Source organism: Petromyzon marinus, chromosome 15, assembly GCF_048934315.1.
Source record: "Petromyzon marinus isolate PM22_M1 ecotype Great Lakes invasive population chromosome 15, UKy_Petmar_22M1.pri1.0, whole genome shotgun sequence".
Lineage (NCBI taxonomy): Eukaryota > Metazoa > Chordata > Hyperoartia > Petromyzontiformes > Petromyzontidae > Petromyzon > Petromyzon marinus.
Genome location: NC_133681.1, coordinates 9,060,816 through 9,078,479, shown reverse-complemented (window position 1 = coordinate 9,078,479; position 17,664 = coordinate 9,060,816). Strand labels below are relative to the sequence as shown.

General features: G+C 48.3%; 1 protein-coding gene across 4 annotated transcripts in view; it reads left to right on the top strand.

Annotated features, from left to right (window-relative positions):
• LOC116942644 (uncharacterized) overlaps positions 1–17,664 on the top strand; it is a 100,828-nt gene that overhangs the window by 64,550 nt on the left and 18,614 nt on the right. For 3 of the 4 annotated variants that reach the window (XM_032954807.2, XM_032954810.2, XM_076067273.1), the window contains 8 exons: positions 339–467; positions 4,451–4,567; positions 5,635–5,733; positions 9,565–9,765; positions 11,230–11,328; positions 13,016–13,222; positions 14,695–14,796; positions 16,639–16,737. In XM_032954807.2, the coding sequence (XP_032810698.1) occupies positions 339–467; positions 4,451–4,567; positions 5,635–5,733; positions 9,565–9,765; positions 11,230–11,328; positions 13,016–13,222; positions 14,695–14,796; positions 16,639–16,737 (1,053 nt within the window). The remainder of the gene's footprint in view (positions 1–338; positions 468–4,450; positions 4,568–5,634; positions 5,734–9,564; positions 9,766–11,229; positions 11,329–13,015; positions 13,223–14,694; positions 14,797–16,638; positions 16,738–17,664) is intronic. The other variant, XM_032954808.2, reaches the window with a different exon arrangement.

Here is a 17,664-nt window from a genome sequence, read left to right as displayed (position 1 = left end):
TCTCCTGGGAGATGATTCGGAATGGCAGGCGTGGTGTCTCCTGTCCTCTGGCCGGTCTCGAGAGAACACAGCGAGGATGACCAGAGTTTCTGCCACATGCCTAATAAAGTTTGACTATGACTCTGACTTTTAAAATAACGGAATGGGTTGTTTTCCTTGGTGGAGGTTTCATCACTAAAAATGAGCACTGTTTGTACACCTCGACACACCTGCGCACTTTGTGCCATCAATTGCGTCGTCGGTGCGACCCCATTATTCATTCTTCCCCCACATACAAACTTTGGATGTGTGAGTGTTTCACAAAAAATACCACGGGCACTCGGCCGGTTGTGTTGCAGTTCGGGGAGACCCCGATGCACCTTGCTACCGAGATCACCAAAGACGAGATACACAGCGACGGAGAGGACATCAAAATAATCCAGCTGCTGATGGAGTACGACTCTGACATCGCCGCATCTACCAAGACTGTGAGTGCATTACTTTTTCTCATGCTTGCTCTTCGCCACTGCCCGGCCTACCTACTGACCTACCGACCTACGTACGGCCACCTCTCGCCCAGGAGTGATTGGCAGACGTTGAACCATTTAGTGCGTCGAAATGCACACGTTTGCTCGCATGATCCTCCCTGAAGTGATTTTTCTTTGCACCTGTTTAACAACACGTAATCATATTTTAGTTAAGATCATGAGGTCATCACGACTAAATGCTGTTCATACCACAACTTGTGTCGTAATTTCCCTCTGCGTTCTAGATCGCGCAATTGTTCAGCCAACATGTGACCTCCCAGGCCTGCTCTTGCAGTGCCCCACCATCTGGCCTTAGTTCTTTGCAACCAGAATCAGAATCTTTATTTAGACTGAAAGAACCCGATGAACTATAAAGCTCTTGTTCACAGATGTCTGGTAAGGGCAGGTCAGAAAGTTACAACAACAAAAAACAATATAAAACCGATAGGAGTGCAAAGTATACGAAAGCTAAACAGGTTACACCCCGTTTCCTGTCTCGGCGATCTGCTCTCTTACGCTTTTTCCATGTGCCCCACCCATCGCAGCTTCGTCTTCCTCATTGTCTCGTCGCTGAAGCTGCCTCGCCACTGTGAGATAACAGCATGCACTGCTTGCAGCGATACTGAAAGTCCAGGGGCTTCAGTTTAGCCGTCTCTTTGTTAACAGTCACTTTCATCACCTGCACTCTGCAATCAAATGCAAATGTGCTCTCATTCAAATTCAGGATTTTTTTTAATTGGTTTGTGAGTTATGCTCACATCACTCGCAGCCTCTCTTTGCTTTGCTTCCCACTTCCACCAATGCCCCTGTTCTTCACAGCCAGCATGCTTTCTGTGTAATGATGTTCAATTAGTTGCACACAATTGCTTTTCCATACAAGGGTCAACCCCAATTAGTGCAAGCTAATCAATGATGTGCTTTATTTGGATCGTAACATTACCAAGGCTGTTTAACACGTAGGCTTTCGCGACCAATATTATCCATAAGAGGTGTTTGGGTTAGATCGTGTAGTATTACGTGTTCTAATCCTAAAACCTCTTATAAATTCACAAGGCCACACTACCATAGTATGAAGAAACGTGAATCATATTTGCTCAACGCAGTGGCTTGCATACCTTAGCAAGCAACACAGAGAAGGCGCTGATTAGCACGCAGTGAGGTCAATGGAAGTGCACACACTGCACCAATAACGTAATGCCTTTGGTGTTTGAAGCCATTCTCACAGCGCAAGGCTTTCACGCAGGCGCTATGAGCCACGGACACAGGCTGCAGTAGTTTCACAGCCAGGGTCCATGACCTCCAGGAGGAGGTCACCTTTGAAACGGCCGGGTCGTGACTGAACAAGAGCTTGTTTTGGCTCAATGGGCCTCGCCTGAAACAAACTGACTGGAATTCAGGAAATCTTTTAAAGTTTATAAAATTTGGACCATGACATCGGCGCAAAATCTTCTTACACACGTTTGTCCCACTGATGTGGGGTCCGCTGTCCTTGCCAAGCTTCTCCACGCTGCCCCATCCTGCACCGTCTCTCATTCCGCTCCTCGGTGCCACCGTGTCCGGTCGCACCACACCGCCCCCCTCCCACCTCTTCCTCTGCCTTCCTCTTGATCTCTTTCCTTCCACTTGCACCTCCTGACCCACATGATTTTCCCGTCGTCTCTCCACATGACCGAACCACCGGCGCACAATGGCCTACGCGTTTTTAGGGCGCCGCGGTGGCGAGATGTGAACTTCCTCGCCAGGTATACAGGAGGTGGTGGGTTCGATCCCGACCCTGACGCCTGTTGTATATTTGGAGTTTGAATGCTGTCCTTGTGGTTGCGTGGATTTTTCTCCAGTTTCTCCAGGTTTTTTTCCCTCTGCATATTCAGAAACAGGTGTTTAGAGCATTCGGCTGCTATAAATTTCCACATGATAAGCCACCGATTAGCACAGTTGGCTACGTACGGTGCGAAAGAAGTTTAGCATATACTCTGTTGAGCGATCATTTGTGGCCAGTTAGCTTCTGAAAAATAGCTATATAGCTCCGTGAAATAAAAAGTTTAGTTGAGTTCATAAACGGACCGGTCGCGACTGAACAAGAGGTTTTTTGTTTGCTCAATGGGCCTTGCCTGAAATAAATTGACTGTGAAGGCAGGAAACATTTCACATTTTGAACATTTGCACCATGATGCCGTCGAACAATATCCTCCTCGTTTTGATTGACGTCAGGGGATCATTTAGGCCCACACTATTATCGTGGCCATTACACTCGCAGTAATAACCAGGGCGGCCATCAGAGTCGAACCGCGAATGTCTGCAACAAGTGGTGCTACCGATGGGCCGCGTCAACGCCCCAGAGGCCTTACCCGTCCCCCGTAGTTAACCCGACGTTTAAGCATAGAGCAATTTCCATTCCCGGTGTCCCAGAGCAAAAGACTGAGCCTCGTGTGTCGAAATATCTAGGTGAGGTAGTCGATGCCTAATCTCTGCTATTAAGACGGCAACAAAGTCAAGTTTCTGGCACAGCACGATGTGCAACGTGAGAATGTGGCAGTACTAATGCCAGTTCGCCGTCGTGCAATGGGATGGAGCCATGGTGTGACGGTTAGCACGCCGCACTTCAAGGCCGTAGCCATGGAGTCAACATTGGGGGGGGGGACCAAATCTTCCAGGGGTCTGAGACCCCCCCCCAGAAAATAAATAAATCTAAATTTGAAAAATAATATCTTTCCATTTCCTGCCTAAAATATAAAAAATTCACTAACACATAGGATGGCCTTTTTATTTATATTTAACAATAATGTCTAATAGAGTATTGTATTACATTGCTCTGTTTTTTCTTTTTTACCTTTTCTTGTTTCATTGTATGTAATGGCAGAGATTAGGGATTCATAAAGTATAACCATAACCACAATCATATAAACATGAATTTATTTTATAGCAATATATTGAATATATGGGGGGGGGGGATGTGTACCCTCCCCCCATATATATTATATTTACGGCCTTGCCCCACTTGCAATGCAGAGGTCGCCGGGTGGATTTGATCTCCCAGTGTGGTAGTTGAAACAATGGGCAAGTTTTTTTTTTTAAATAAATATGAACAAAGGCCATGATCATCGATGTCTTTGAGAAAGGACATGGCACTGAGATAGCAACTGTGTAACTATTATACCAACAGTTCGTCAACGGTTTGATCTCCCACGAAGCTTATGGTCCACCACAAGCCATGGCAGATGCGGGTACCCGACGCACAAATGCAAAATTAAAAACTCTCCAGTAGTGTGCAGACCATACAATATATAACGACGCGATGCCCCATTCACAAATACGAAGTAGACTTTACAGCGATACACTTCTGCTGGCTCCTGACGCGGTTATCTAAGCTTGACCGTCTGAATGTGAAATTGTAATCGTAGCTCTGCATCTACATCAGCCACACGAAGGAAGAAGAAGAAGAGGAGGAGGTCGCGTTCGCGGGGTAAACTATGGGCACTCCCACCTATTCCGAGATTTCTGACCAGCATAGAAGTGTCGTCTCTCAAGAGCAGTGGTTCTCAACCTGGGGTGCACGCTCCACTTGCCGGTGCGAGATGCCCTTTCTGGGGTGTGCGAGACGTGGCCAGATTTTTTTAAAAATAAGGTAAATCATCGAAACACGAATCAAGCACGGGTACGTAAGTACAACTGCTCTGCTTCATCAAACTTATGTATGTATTAGTATCTTACACTTTCTCATGATTGAGAACCATAGGGGCGCAAGGCTGCAGTAAGTATTAAGAACCACTGCTCTAGAGCTCCCCCGAGGGCAGGCTCTTCTCCCAGCAGTGGAATTAGACAAGTAATTGCAGGGCTGTACCTCTAACATCGTGCTTCTCCGATGCCAACTATTCACGTTGTGAATTGCGCTCCAGCTCACGTCACAATCGTGTGCCGTGTTGTCGTCGCGACGTCGTGTGCAGACGTGCGAGTCTCCCCTCCACTACTGCGGACGATCGGGCAATGCCGAGATTTTGACAGAAATGCTGAAGCACATCGGCGCAAACCAGATGCAACACGTGCTGAACAGAGCCGACCAGGTAATTCCTTAATCCGCTGCGCGTGCACACACACACGGAGCTCTCTGCGATGGGTCGACGCCAACGCAGACGCGCCCACCCAGCCATGGAAGTGAAAAGTACAAAGTTACTGGGTCACGGGTGCAGTTTTAAGCCAGGTTTACGAAGGGTTATGCCAACACCATGGGAACGGTTATAGGGCTCCACGGTGGCTAGGAGATGTTAACTACCTCGCCTGGTATACAGGAGGTCGTGGGTTGGATCCCGACCCTGACGCCCGTTGTATATTTGGAGTTTGCGTGTTCTCCTCGTGGTTGCGTGGATTTTTCTCCGGGTCCTCCGGTTTATCCCTCCACATCGAGAATCAACATCTCGCGTTCAGAGTATTTGGCTGCTAAAAAGTTCCACAGATATCGTTTGTGGCCAGGTTGCTTCTGAAAAAGCACTACATAGCGGAGTAGGCCTTACTTGGTGGAATGATTTTTTTCCTTTTCTTTAAAACATCAAAGTCTCTTTAAGGATAAAATGAGCATGGAGCCGTCAACTCAAATGATGGCTCTGAGCTCATGGTGGCTATTCCATATTCGTATGGTGGGTGCCAGTGTATCACTGACAATCACTGTTGACTTTCCACAAAGTCGTTTGGGCTCAGTTGACCCTGGACCGAGATGTGAACACGAGAGCTCTGACACAGCGCCACCCAGCTGTTTACATACAGACAGCTACAATTAAAGTCTGGTTTCATTCAAATACACGTGTCCTTGTGTGTGCGTACAGCTTTGTTATCAATCCACTGCTGCATGCAGACCTCCCAAGGCTGTGGTTGGGACGTTGGAGTTATTTTAGCCCATACCTCACCGCATCTGGTCAGTGCAGATTGGTGATAGCAAGACATCTACGATCAGAATTGTATATATTTTTTAAAAGGTCTGCGTATACAAGGGTAACGTCATGAATGATGAATTAAATAACACGGGCAAAAAAAACTCCACACGAAGGCTGGTGGATTGACCAGGAGCGGTCGTGTAACCGCCCTGGAGCCAAGGTCGGTGCGAGAGTCAGTCCGCGGCGTTTGCTCTGGTTCACAGAACGGGTGGTCGCCTCTACTGATGGCTGCGGAGAAGGGGCACATCGAGGTGGTCAGGATCCTCCTGAAAAACAACGCAAGGGTCGACGTGTTTGATGAGGTGAGGTGGCGCGCACACATCGGCTGCCTCGAACTCGTGAAGCTCACTCGTGAAGCCCACACGTTAAGCCGACACGTGAAGCCCACGCGTGAAGCTCACACGTGAAGCTCACACGTGAAGCTTACACGTGAAGCTCACTCGTGAAGCCCACACGTGAAGCCCACACGTGAAGCTCACACATGAAGCTCACTCGTTAAGCCGACACGTGAAGCTCACACGTGAAGCTCACACGTGAAGCTCACTCGTTAAGCCCACTCGTGAAGCTCACACGTGAAGCTCACACGTGAAGCTCACTCGTTAAGCCGACACGTGAAGCTCACACGTGAAGCTCACTCGTTAAGCTCACACGTGAAGCTCACACGTGAAGCTGACACGTGAAGCCCACACGTGAAGCTCACTCGTTAAGCCGACACGTGAAGCCCACACGTGAAGCTCACACGTGAAGCCCACACGTGAAGCTCACACGTGAAGCCCACTCGTGAAGCTCACTCGTTAAGCCGACACGTGAAGCCGACACGTGAAGCTCACTCGTTAAGCCGACACGTGAAGCCCACTCGTTAAGCCCACACGCTTTTGCTCATTGAGAACTCGGTACGTCGATTGACGGCAATGCCAGAGGGGTTTTGATTCGGGTGCTGCTGCTGCACGCTTATGAACTAAACTATAATTATTATTTTTTACCAGGTAATGCCCACTAAGCTATGTAGCTCTTTTTCACAAGGTAAATCATCGAGTGGCTTATCACGTGTAAATTCACAGCAGCCAAATAATCCAAGTGCATGTTTTTTTTAAATGTGTAGGGAAAAAAAAACTACCCAACCAAGGGGAGAAAGACATGCAAACTTCAAATATAAAGTAATCAGGGATCCCGATCGGGACCGAACCCATGACCTCCATGTTATAGCAGGCGAGGTAGTAACCACCTCCCTCGCCTGGTTGGATCACGTACTCACTCATGAAGCTCCCAAACCCCGCTGAGCTGTGAGGTTGCCATCTCCTGACTTGCCCGGGTATGACGGTACAGCAAGTGGATGAATTTCCAATTGCATTCCATCTGTGCAGGTTTGAGTATGACTCCCTCTCGGACGCGTGGGTTTCCTCCGAGTGCCACCACGTGTATAAACACTCGTTAATGGAGTTGGCCAAACATCCCAATATAGGACCACAGTGCTTGGACAATTGTTGGTAGCGCCGGTTCTGGCTGCCTTACAACTTGTCTGTTTACCCGCACCTCTGGATTGAATGAAAACTTTGTCCATTGCAAATGAGTGAATTCATGTATTATTGATTTTGTTAGATGTAATCTATATGAAATGTAGGCACAAGTGGTATACTGTAGTCTTTGGATTATAAGACGCATTTTCTTCCTGTAGCTTTAAGTAAAAGTTGGATTTGCGTATTATAATTTGGTCGCTGTGTGTGAGACATGGTTTTATAACTTCATCATCACTCGGAAAAAACGTTTTGGAGCGTCCCACTTCCCTGAGCTTCTTATAATCTGGCGAATACGGTACATGTAAATTGACCGCACACAAACATTTCATTACGAGCCGTTTAATATCTACTGCTTGTTGGCAAGACATTCGCTGGTTTTATATATATATGTATGTTGAACTTCTTTCGCAACGTGCATAGCCAACCATGCCAATTGTAGGTGCGGGCGGAAGGACAATAAACTAAACACAAAAAGCAATTGTAAAGAAATTAGTCTTCAACGTAGATTGAAAAGTGCTTAGCTGCGGTGGCTTCCTTACATCGGAAGGAACAGCTTTCCAGACGGCCCCAGAGACGCATCTCTTCAACTGCTGGGTGTGTGGTGAAGCGGAGCAATCCTCCGATCTGTACACTCAACCACCGTCACAATCGGCATCGCAGAATCGTCACCGTGCGCGCAATTCACAACACCGGTATCAATGCGCAACCGCCCAGAGATGACTGAAAGTGGAGCGGTGCAGCACTTTAAAGTAGTAATGCACTAAATTTTGATTTAAAGCTTTCGTGACTGCAGGGATTCATATTCTTGGTTCTTTCGGTAAAGTCACGTTGAAGGGAAACAATAAAATAATAAACGTATTTTATTGTATTCTTAGTTTTTTCGGTAAAGTCACGTTGAAGAGAAACAACAAAATAACAAAACATATATAAAACAATAAAAAATTCTCACGACGTTTCGACCATAACTCAAACGGTCATCATCAGGTGTGTCGGTTTGCATAAATTTATTTTTAAAACGGCACATTTATTTATTTATAAAAAACGTTGGCGTCACGCGCAGCGATTGGCAGTTTGCAAAATTTATATTTTATTGTTTTATATTTGTATTATTTTATTGTTTCCCTTCAACGTGATTTTACCGAAAGAACCAAGAATAGTAATGCACTCTTTTTTAAATCTAAAAACGCGTCCAGTTACAACACCATTGGGAGGAGTAAAAACGAAGCAAAGATTAAAACAGAATGAGAAAGAGACGATGTGAAGGGTACTCAACGACATCTGTGTAAATCCATCAACACCGGCACGTGCGTCACTCCGCTGTGGGATCGAGCGCCTCTCCCACACCCTGCCGGGTTACTAGGCCGTACTTCACCACGCTGGTCAGCGCACGTTGACGGCGGGGGAGCCGAGACACGGGAGCATAGAATAAACAGTACAACGACGGAGTTGTTTTCTACTCACTGCTGCCCACTGAGTAGCACAGCCTCACAGCTGCCTACTGCAGCAGTTGGCGGAGCCGTGATATCCATCCAAAGTGCTGTCCCGCCTCAAACCCTGCTTAGCTTTTGAGATCCGATGAGATCGGGCGCATTACTGGTGAATTGGTAATAGGCTAACAAATAATAATTGTACAGGGTGCTTCAACAAAATGTTAACACTTGGGATAATTTACAACAACACCACAAGAAATGTGCCTCCAGGCTCTGGAGATCACCTGGAGAAGATTCCAGGCGTTTGTTGACTATTAACATTACATTTGTTGTAATAGGTTTTACCCTTTTAACTGGCACAAAAACTGACACCTTTATTCAAGGCATCATGTATGCAATAACCACAACACAAGCAGTCAAAATGCAAACAAAAGAGACAACTCTGATAATAATATGCACTGTCCTTGAATTTGATTGGTCCACACCCGAGACGGCTTTTCTTAGAGCCTAGTCTCGGGTGTGGACCAATCGAATTAAAGGACAGTGCATATTATTATCAGAGTTGTCTCTTTTGTTTGCATTTTGACTGCTTGTGTTGTGGTTATTGCAAACATGATGCCTTGAATAAAGGTGTCCGTTTTTGTGCCAGTTAAAAGGGTAAAACCTATTACTATATCTTGTTACTGGCAAAGGAGATCTCATAATGTAAATTACATTTGTTATCATGTTACAGAGTATTATACGTTCTTTTGCCATTAAAAACGATAGTCCCATATAAGTGTTCACATTGTTTGTAGCACCCTGTATACATTTCTACATGTAATTATCCATACATGAAGTGCACGCAAGTACACATTGTGCTCCTTGTTAGAGCGCCGTGTATTTTAGCTCGCGTTCGGAGCGAGGTGTTTTTGTTTTGCGTGTGTTTAGCGCGAGGGGTCTACGTGCCGTGAGACATGCGCAACCTCCGTGCACCGCACCACGCTCACCCTGTGAGAAACCCTGTGAGAAACCATTTAGGACCTAAAGGGTTTCTAACATATAAATATAATAACTCTGTGTCTTGACATTTAGAGCACCCCCTTGTGACTTTGCGTCGCGTTTCACGTGCTCCCCCACGTGCCCACGTGCCCTCGCGCGTCTCACACGTGCGTCCACCTGCTCACACGCGCCCGTGCCGCCCCAGCACGGCAAGGCGGCGCTGCACCTGGCGGCCGAGAACGGCCACGAGGGCATAGCCGACATCCTGCTGTGGCACAAGGCCTTCGTCAACGCCAAGACCAAGCTGGGCCTCACGCCGCTGCACCTGGGGGCCGAGCGCGGCTACAACCGGCTGGTGCGGCTGCTGTGCGAGACGCACCACGCCACCATCGATGCCCTCTCGCTGGTCAGTGCAGGGCTACAGCTGCTGCCGCTGCTGCTGGCTGGCGAGCTGGTGGGGGCGTTTGTTCGGCTTTTTCACCTCCACCTCGAATCCCACACGCTTCCTCACCACAGTAGTTGTCGTCGTCAGGAGTACCCAAATCCTTGAGACCCCGGGTGGCCAATTCGCTCACTGGCAGTCAGTTCCCCACATGTACCACTCTTCTATCACGACTGCCATGGTTATTGTTGCCACGAACTTCAATCGTTGATTCCGCCACCCATTTTGAGGACTCGGTACCTTTGCTGCCATCACCCCTGGTTATCACCTCCTTCCTTCTGTCTAGATTCTCCAGTTGTTGGAGAGAAAGCTTGTGACCTCTATGCTTTCCACGATACAGCTAGTTCTTCTTAATAAAAACTTGGCCTCCAAGTTGCTTATGTTATGCTTCCATTAAATTCCTTACATCCATATGCAGCTGTACTCAAAATCCAGAAGCTTAATTTCGGTACCAACAATGCCGAGAGCAATAAAACCCACCGAACTTCCATTACAAAAAGTATTGAAAATATGACGAAAACAATTGATTTTCCATTCAAAATGTATTGATTTCCTTTCCTTAACCAGGTAGAAGGCCATTTATCTCCATTGTTAGAAAGAGCTGAGAGGTCTGATTCACACAAGGATGATTATTGATCTCAAAATGATAGGAAAACTTTAAATTTGGGTTTTGGGATGTGACAGGGTGTCCAAACCCAGGCATTCAACAGGAAACAAAAAAGGGCTGTGGAGGGTAATTGGATTTTTTTACAAAAGGATATATAAAAAACAAAGACAAATATTCTCCGTTAGCCTTCACAGACTGTTGGCGCAAGTGCTGTTAGCAAGCACATATGAAGGCCGGCACGGCACACGAGTGGGTGGGTAGCCAGCACCACGCCCGACCGCCTTTGTCTCCCCGGTGGCAATGTTTACACACCGCACCAGGTACTCATTGGGGGCTGAGTCGACCTAGGGGAGGAGGGCCAGGACCGGCTTAGATAATCGTCACTGGTGTTGGCCATGAGCGGGAATCGAACTTGGTTTGCTGGGTTCGTATCACAACCTGCTAAACTAGTATGTATTCTGCATATGCTCTATACAATTTATGCATACACCATATAAGACGTTAAAAACAATCAGGCTCAGACTGCAGTGTCCTAACCACTGTGACATCACTTTACATTAACTGTTAATCCCCCTACCCCGTACAAGGACATATATACGGCCCGTTATGTCAATCCACTGCTGGATGAGCGGGCTTCCAAAAGCCTTGTGGGCTATCAGGGATTGCTGGCCATCCATCCCCACACTGGTCAGTGCGGCTTTCTGAGGGTGAGCAGAGTGCAGCACAACAATGGATTTTGCTGCACTGCAAGATCCACTCTTTGGGGTTGCATTACCAGTCTTTGTTGCTCTGTGTGCGTCTGTGCGTCTGTTGATGTGCAGATCAAAAGGACTCCCTTGCACCTGGCAGCTTTGAATGGGCAACTGGATGTGTGCAACAGCCTCCTGCGCCTGAACGCAGACATCAATGCCACTGACATTGTGGGTATAACGTGTTGTTCGCGAGCCCGCCACTCACTCACAGAGCGTTCCGTTCTGAACCGCAGGGCTAGCCCAACTCAATGTCAGAACGTTGATTAGATTTCTGGTTGGCTCTCCGACGTCTGTTCTGATAGTACCGTGTGATCAGCATGATGTCCCGAGTTTTGTTGCCAGCTGCTGGCAACTTCTGTAGAAACGAAATTCTTCACCTGCAAGTTTCCGACTTTATCCTGCTGCGAGATACATTAGAGCCTCCATTTGCACCTGTATTCAAAAAGCCAGATGTTTAAATTCTACACACACGACTGAAGAATTAATTTCCTGATGAAGCTCCCAGCACATGGGAGTAAAACGTCCGACCTTGTGCCGGGCACGATCCCAACGCACGTCAAGAGCCACAGAGCAGAACCGCGACAGCCTACGCAGTAGTATCGATTCGATACATTTTGTTTTACATGGGCTGGAATACCTGAGACAAAGCTGGATTTGATTTTACAGCATTCAACGTTGCAAAAAAAAATAATTGCTCTCAGGTTTTGTTATGTCGTATCAAGTTGATCAAAGGGCAATATCGTTTCAGTGAAAAATGGTGCCGAGTTTTAGTGTAAGGGCAAAGGCACACTTTTATTTTATCATTACACCTTTCTAAGCTCCAGTGGCTTCCAATATCAGAAGGAAGAGCGTTCCAGATGGTCGCAGAAGCACATCTGAAAGCGTGCAATTACTAAATATGTTGACTTAAAGCTTTTGTGACTGCAGGAATTCATCTTCTTTGGGTCTTTCGGTAAAGTCACGTAGATATAAACAATAATTAAAAAATATATATTTGTTATTATTTTTATTATTAAAAATGTGTATCATGCTCGAAGATTTTTTTTTCCCCCTCTAGAATTCTGTCTGGCTTCATTAGCCTGAACAGGGGATAGTTTTTTGTCAACACCACCTGTGCCCTACGGGTGATCTCTTCAGATTCAGGTGCCTCGGCAAGAGGAGAGGGTGGAGCAGGACGATGCATTTCGGCCAATTCGTAAATCTCGCGGACCCAACTCACGCCGTCAATGAACCCCTGGACTCGAGTAAAAGCACCGACAGACCGACCCTGACATCTCGTGTCCGTTGCTTGTGCGCAGAGCCCCCTTGCGGTTCCTCGGTTGAGAAGTGTTATTTTGGGAGGGTGCTCCTTCCAGTATTTGTCTCCCAGGTTGTGGAATGACCTCCCAATTGAAATCAGAGAAGGTGGCAGTTTATTCACGTTTCAAAGGGCTGCTGAAGACCCATCTCTTTGAAAGCTAGTTCCATGGTTCCTGCATGGATAAGATGTTCATTGTGCAACATGTAGGGTATTCATGGTGCAGGTGTAGGGTGTTCATGGTGCAGCGTTTATGGCGTTCATGGTGCAGCGTGCCGGTCGACGTTGTGGTCAAGCGGAGTGCACTACGAACGGCGTCTGATAAGGAAGGTGTTGCAGTTTTTTTTTTTAAATTGGGCTGAAGATGCATTTCATAATCTCTTTAATATATTTAAAACCGTGCAGACTTTTCATTGTGCATCTCAAACCGTACCGACGCAACCTGTACGTTTCGCACACACGAAAGCGCTCTCTGTGCGTACATTTTCATCGCGGCGGACAAAGATCGCCCTGACCGATCGCTCCGCGTGGCGTGTGCGGCGGGGGGGGGGGGTGCAGCACGGACAGACGCCGCTGCACCTGGCGGCGGAGAACGACCACTCCGAGGTGGTGAAGCTCTTCCTGAAGCAGCGGCCCGAGCTGGTGACGTCGGCCAACGCGTCGGGCTCCACGTGCGCTCACATCGCCGCCGGCAAGGGCAGCGTCGCCGTCATCAAGGAGCTGCTCAAGTTCAACCGCGGGGGCGTCACGTCCGCGCGCAACAAGGTTGGTGTGGTGTACGGTTGTTGCGTCGTGGTGGCGGTGCACGTTGTGTGCACGTGGTCGTGGTGGCGGTGCACGTTGTGTGCACGTGGTCGTGGTGGCGGTGCACGTTGTGTGTGCGTGGTCGTGGTGGTGGTGCACGTTGTGTGTGCGTGGTCGTGGTGGTGGTGCACGTTGTGTGCGTGGTCGTGGTGGTGATGCACGTTGTGTGCGTGGTCGTGGTGGCGGTGGTGCACGTTGTGTGTGCGTGGTCGTGGTGGTGGTGCACGTTGTGTGTGCGTGGTCGTGGTGGCGGTGCACGTTGTGTGCACGTGGTCGTGGTGGCGGTGCACGTTGTGTGCACGTGGTCGTGGTGGCGGTGCACGTTGTGTGCACGTGGTCGTGGTGGCGGTGCACGTTGTGTGCACGTGGTCGTGGTGGCGGTGTACGTTGTGTGCACGTGGTCGTGGTGCACGTTGTGTGCGTGTGGTCGTGGTGGTGGTGCACGTTGTGTGCGCGTGGTCGTGGTGGTGGTGCACGTTGTGTGTGCGTGGTCGTGGTGGCGGTGCACGTTGTGTGTGCGTGGTCGTGGTGGCGGTGCACGTTGTGTGTGCGTGGTCGTGGTGGTGGTGCACGTTGTGTGTGCGTGGTCGTGGTGGCGGTGCACGTTGTGTGTGCGTGGTTGTGGTGGTGGTGGCGGTGCACGTTGTGTGCGTGGTTGTGGTGGCGGTGCACGTTGTGTGTGGTGTCGCGGTTCGCGCGCTCCCTTACGAATCCGGTGACCCCGGTTCGATTCCCGCTCGCAGCCAACATCGGTGATGAATATATTAAGGCCTCCCCTATGATGACTCGGCCTCAAACGAGTAACTGGTGCGGTGTGTAAATATCACCACTGGGGAGACAAAGGCGGCCGGGCGTCGTGCCGTGACGGCCTTCATAGGTGCTCGCTAACAGCACTCGCCCCGACAGTCTGTTCAGTCTCTACGGGGGGTCTTTTTGCATGGCCTTGTGCGTGGCACATCCTTACGAGCTCGGATGGCTACGTACGGCGCGAAAGAATTTCAACGTGCGCTTGGTGTCGCTCGTCGAGCTGGCGGCTAAGGTGCCCGCCCGCCCCCCTCCCGGTGTTTGCCCAGAAGAGCCTCGCTTGAATCGCGAGACTCTTTTCCGCGAGGGTCCCGCTACGTTGGCATTGTCTGACGGTTCTCCTGTGAGTTTTCTCAGCCGCGGGTGACGTCTGCCGTGCGTCGGGGAAGTTTTTGAAAATTCAAGCGTTTTTATCTCAGTCGACGGCGGCTGCGGGTCCAAGTAAAGTCACCGAGCGTGACGGTGACTACTCGCGTTCCTAACACGGAGCCGCCAAGTGCCTTCGGTAGCAACTCGAGACTAGCAGCCAGAACCCGGCATCGTATGCGCCGAATTGCGGCGCTCGTACGCTTGGCGCGAGGGGAGCCGCTCGCGAATCGCCCCTTTGCTTCGCTGTGCCTCTGCCCCAGACAAACGACTCAACTCCGTTGCATCTGGCCGCGGCTGGGGGCTACGCGGAGGTGGTCAAGGTGCTGCTGGCAGCTGGAGCCGCTGCGTCAGAAGAAAACTCCGTACGTGTGTCTCACTCAGGCCGCGCTGGCTCTGCCTACCCCACTGCACGCATATCCTCCGATTAGCACGGTTGGCTACGTACGGTGCGAAAGAAGTTCAACGTATATGCATGCATTGTGGGAATTGGTGCCGCCAATTCAAACGAACGGTCTACCTACGTGACTTTACCGAAAGAACCAAAGAGTATGGATTCCTGCAGTCACGGAAGCTTCAAATCAAGATTGGTTATAATAGGGGTTTTTCCCCTTTTTTCTGGCAACAAAACTGAAACCTTTTTACAAGGATTCATGTCTGCATTAACCACAATACCTGCAGTCAAAATGCAAATAAAAAAAACATACTATGATAATATATGATGCATTGTCCTTGACTGCAGGTATTGTGGTTAATGCAGTAACATGAATCCTCGTAAAAAGGTTTCAGTTTTGTTGCCAGAAAAAAGGGGGAAAACCCCCTATTATTACATTTTGGTAATGGCAAAGGAGGTCTAATGATCAAGATTGGTCTCATTGAATCACTCGATGACCTCCAAGCACCTTACTCGTTAAAAAACCTTTTTTTAAACGTTCGCATTGTGACCGCTCTCTAAATACGACAGAGTGGCGCGTTGGTTCAGCTGCCGTTCGGTCGCATGCAAGACCTTTTGTTTGCGTTTTGTAAACATCCGTTCATGGAAACGCACGGACGCTAAAAAGCTCTTTTTTTACTGAGAGGTTTAAAGGGCAATGCTGCCCATGGCTCGGTTGTGGACAATGCTGAGATCTCGGATTTAAATCTGGACAGCCACTTGGGAAATAGATGATTGCTGCGAGTTGAAAGACTTAACTCAGACACCAGCAACAGCTGCATGTTAAAAAATTTTGAAACTTGAATTCGATTGAGCAGTGGTGTACGAGAACTAACGCGATTCTCGTTCGCCCTCATCATTAACATTGATTTGTAACCGAAAACATGCCCCAGGTTAATGGTTTGAGCTGTGTCTTGTGCTAACAAAAATGTGCTTCATTTCACTGAATCTAGCCCTGCTCTAATAGTTTAATTGTTTATAATCATTGCTGCAACATGTGTACTGTTTATAGAGACTACTGCTGCAGTGACGTGTGCTGGTTCCATACAGAATCAGAATATGTATTGATACTGGAGGAACCCGATGAGCTCTAAAGCTCTTTTTCACTGGTGTCCAATTCGTACAACGACTTCACCCGCAATTGTATTTGACGCATGTCCGTGCCCGTTCACAGTACGAGTGCAGAAATCGCCCACCACCCGTTGTGATGTTTCCGTAACTTTATTTCCTTGTGAGCGATTTTTAAAAGCAAACTGATAACGAGCACGACTTTCGTAGGATTAATTTGATTTAATATCGACTAATGCCTGTGAACTGCTTTTCGATTTATTCCGTGACGCGGATGTTTCTTGCACGCATTTCTATTCGCTTCATTGTTTTGCAACTTGTGTGTGTTTCTTAAAAGTTTTTTTTTTTTTTACCCAGGGTCACTCGCAAAATGCGCACTCCCCTTCTCCCTCGAGTTCTCGCCCGATTCAATCGAAATAAACTTCTAAACTTCGGGGTGAAATGCACTGATTTAAGTGACGCCAGAAGCAATTCTGCCAGCATCGTCATCATCTTCATCATCTTGTGGGGCCATTCCTTGACTCGATGAATCAGTTCCGATAGTGCACATTTAACGTGCAGCAATGGGCGATAAGAGGCCATGTTCTTACCACAACAACCTTTCGGCATTCAACAGTCTGCCTGCAATGCACAGCGTTGGCAAGTGTTGCCAATTGTTAAACCGTGGTTATGCTTCAATGTAACAGTGGCTCTGCTCGTACTGCAGGAAGGCATGGCTACATTGCATCTGGCAGCGAAAAACGGACACGTCAACGTGCTGGAAGCCGTCAAAGACAACGTTTCTTTCAAAGCTACGAGTACCAAGGTGAGGTTCACCAGCAACGTCGATGCACCCACTGCTCAGGCTTTCGGCAAAATATCCACGTCGTTGCATTCGGCATAATCATCTGCTCAAATCGGATTTGCGTTTGCGGTGGTGCCGCGGTTAGCGCGCTACTCTACGTACCTGGCGACCTTAGTTTGAGTGCCGCTCACAGCCAACGCCAGTGCAACTAGACCAGTGATTGGCCACCCCTAGATTAATCTAGCTTTAAGTCAGTAGAGTACCTGCAACCGTGTTTAAACATCAGCCTCGGGGAGACAAAGGTGGCCGTGTCGGCCTTCGTAGGTGCTCGCTAACAGCACTTGTCCCAACAGCCTATGTAGACCGCACGGGGGATGTTTGTCTTATTGTGCACGCATGCTGGTGGGTAACCACGTGTGCATTGTGTGCGTTGTGTATGGAGAGAGGATATTTAGTGGTTTGCACATTGAACTACGATTCGAGCACCTCAGATGCAGTTGGATTCCTAGCCTGGCGTGCACACTAGTGGCAAATGGTATTTCAACATTTCCGGGAGGGACATAACGTAGGTTGTCTGAGTATAAAATGGGTGCCCATTATGATGTGATTAAGATTCGTATGTTTATTGCCCCAGCAGTTTAAAACCCTAAACATTGGGATATTTATTTTGGTCATTCATTATGCTTTTAGCGAACTTAGTATTCCTGAAATCATGTCGTGCTATACGCAATATGTTGTGTGTTGCATATATTATCACCATAAGACCATGTCGAAAATGTATTTTTACTTACATTATATTAGATGTAGTCGTAGGTGATGTGGCTTACAATTAGACAATTGAAGCAATTGGCGGGACCCCGGGGTCCCATCACTGCCCCGGGGTCCCATCACTGCCCCGGGGTGGGAAAACCCGCGTAGCGACACGAGTCTTGCCTTACCGACAACAAA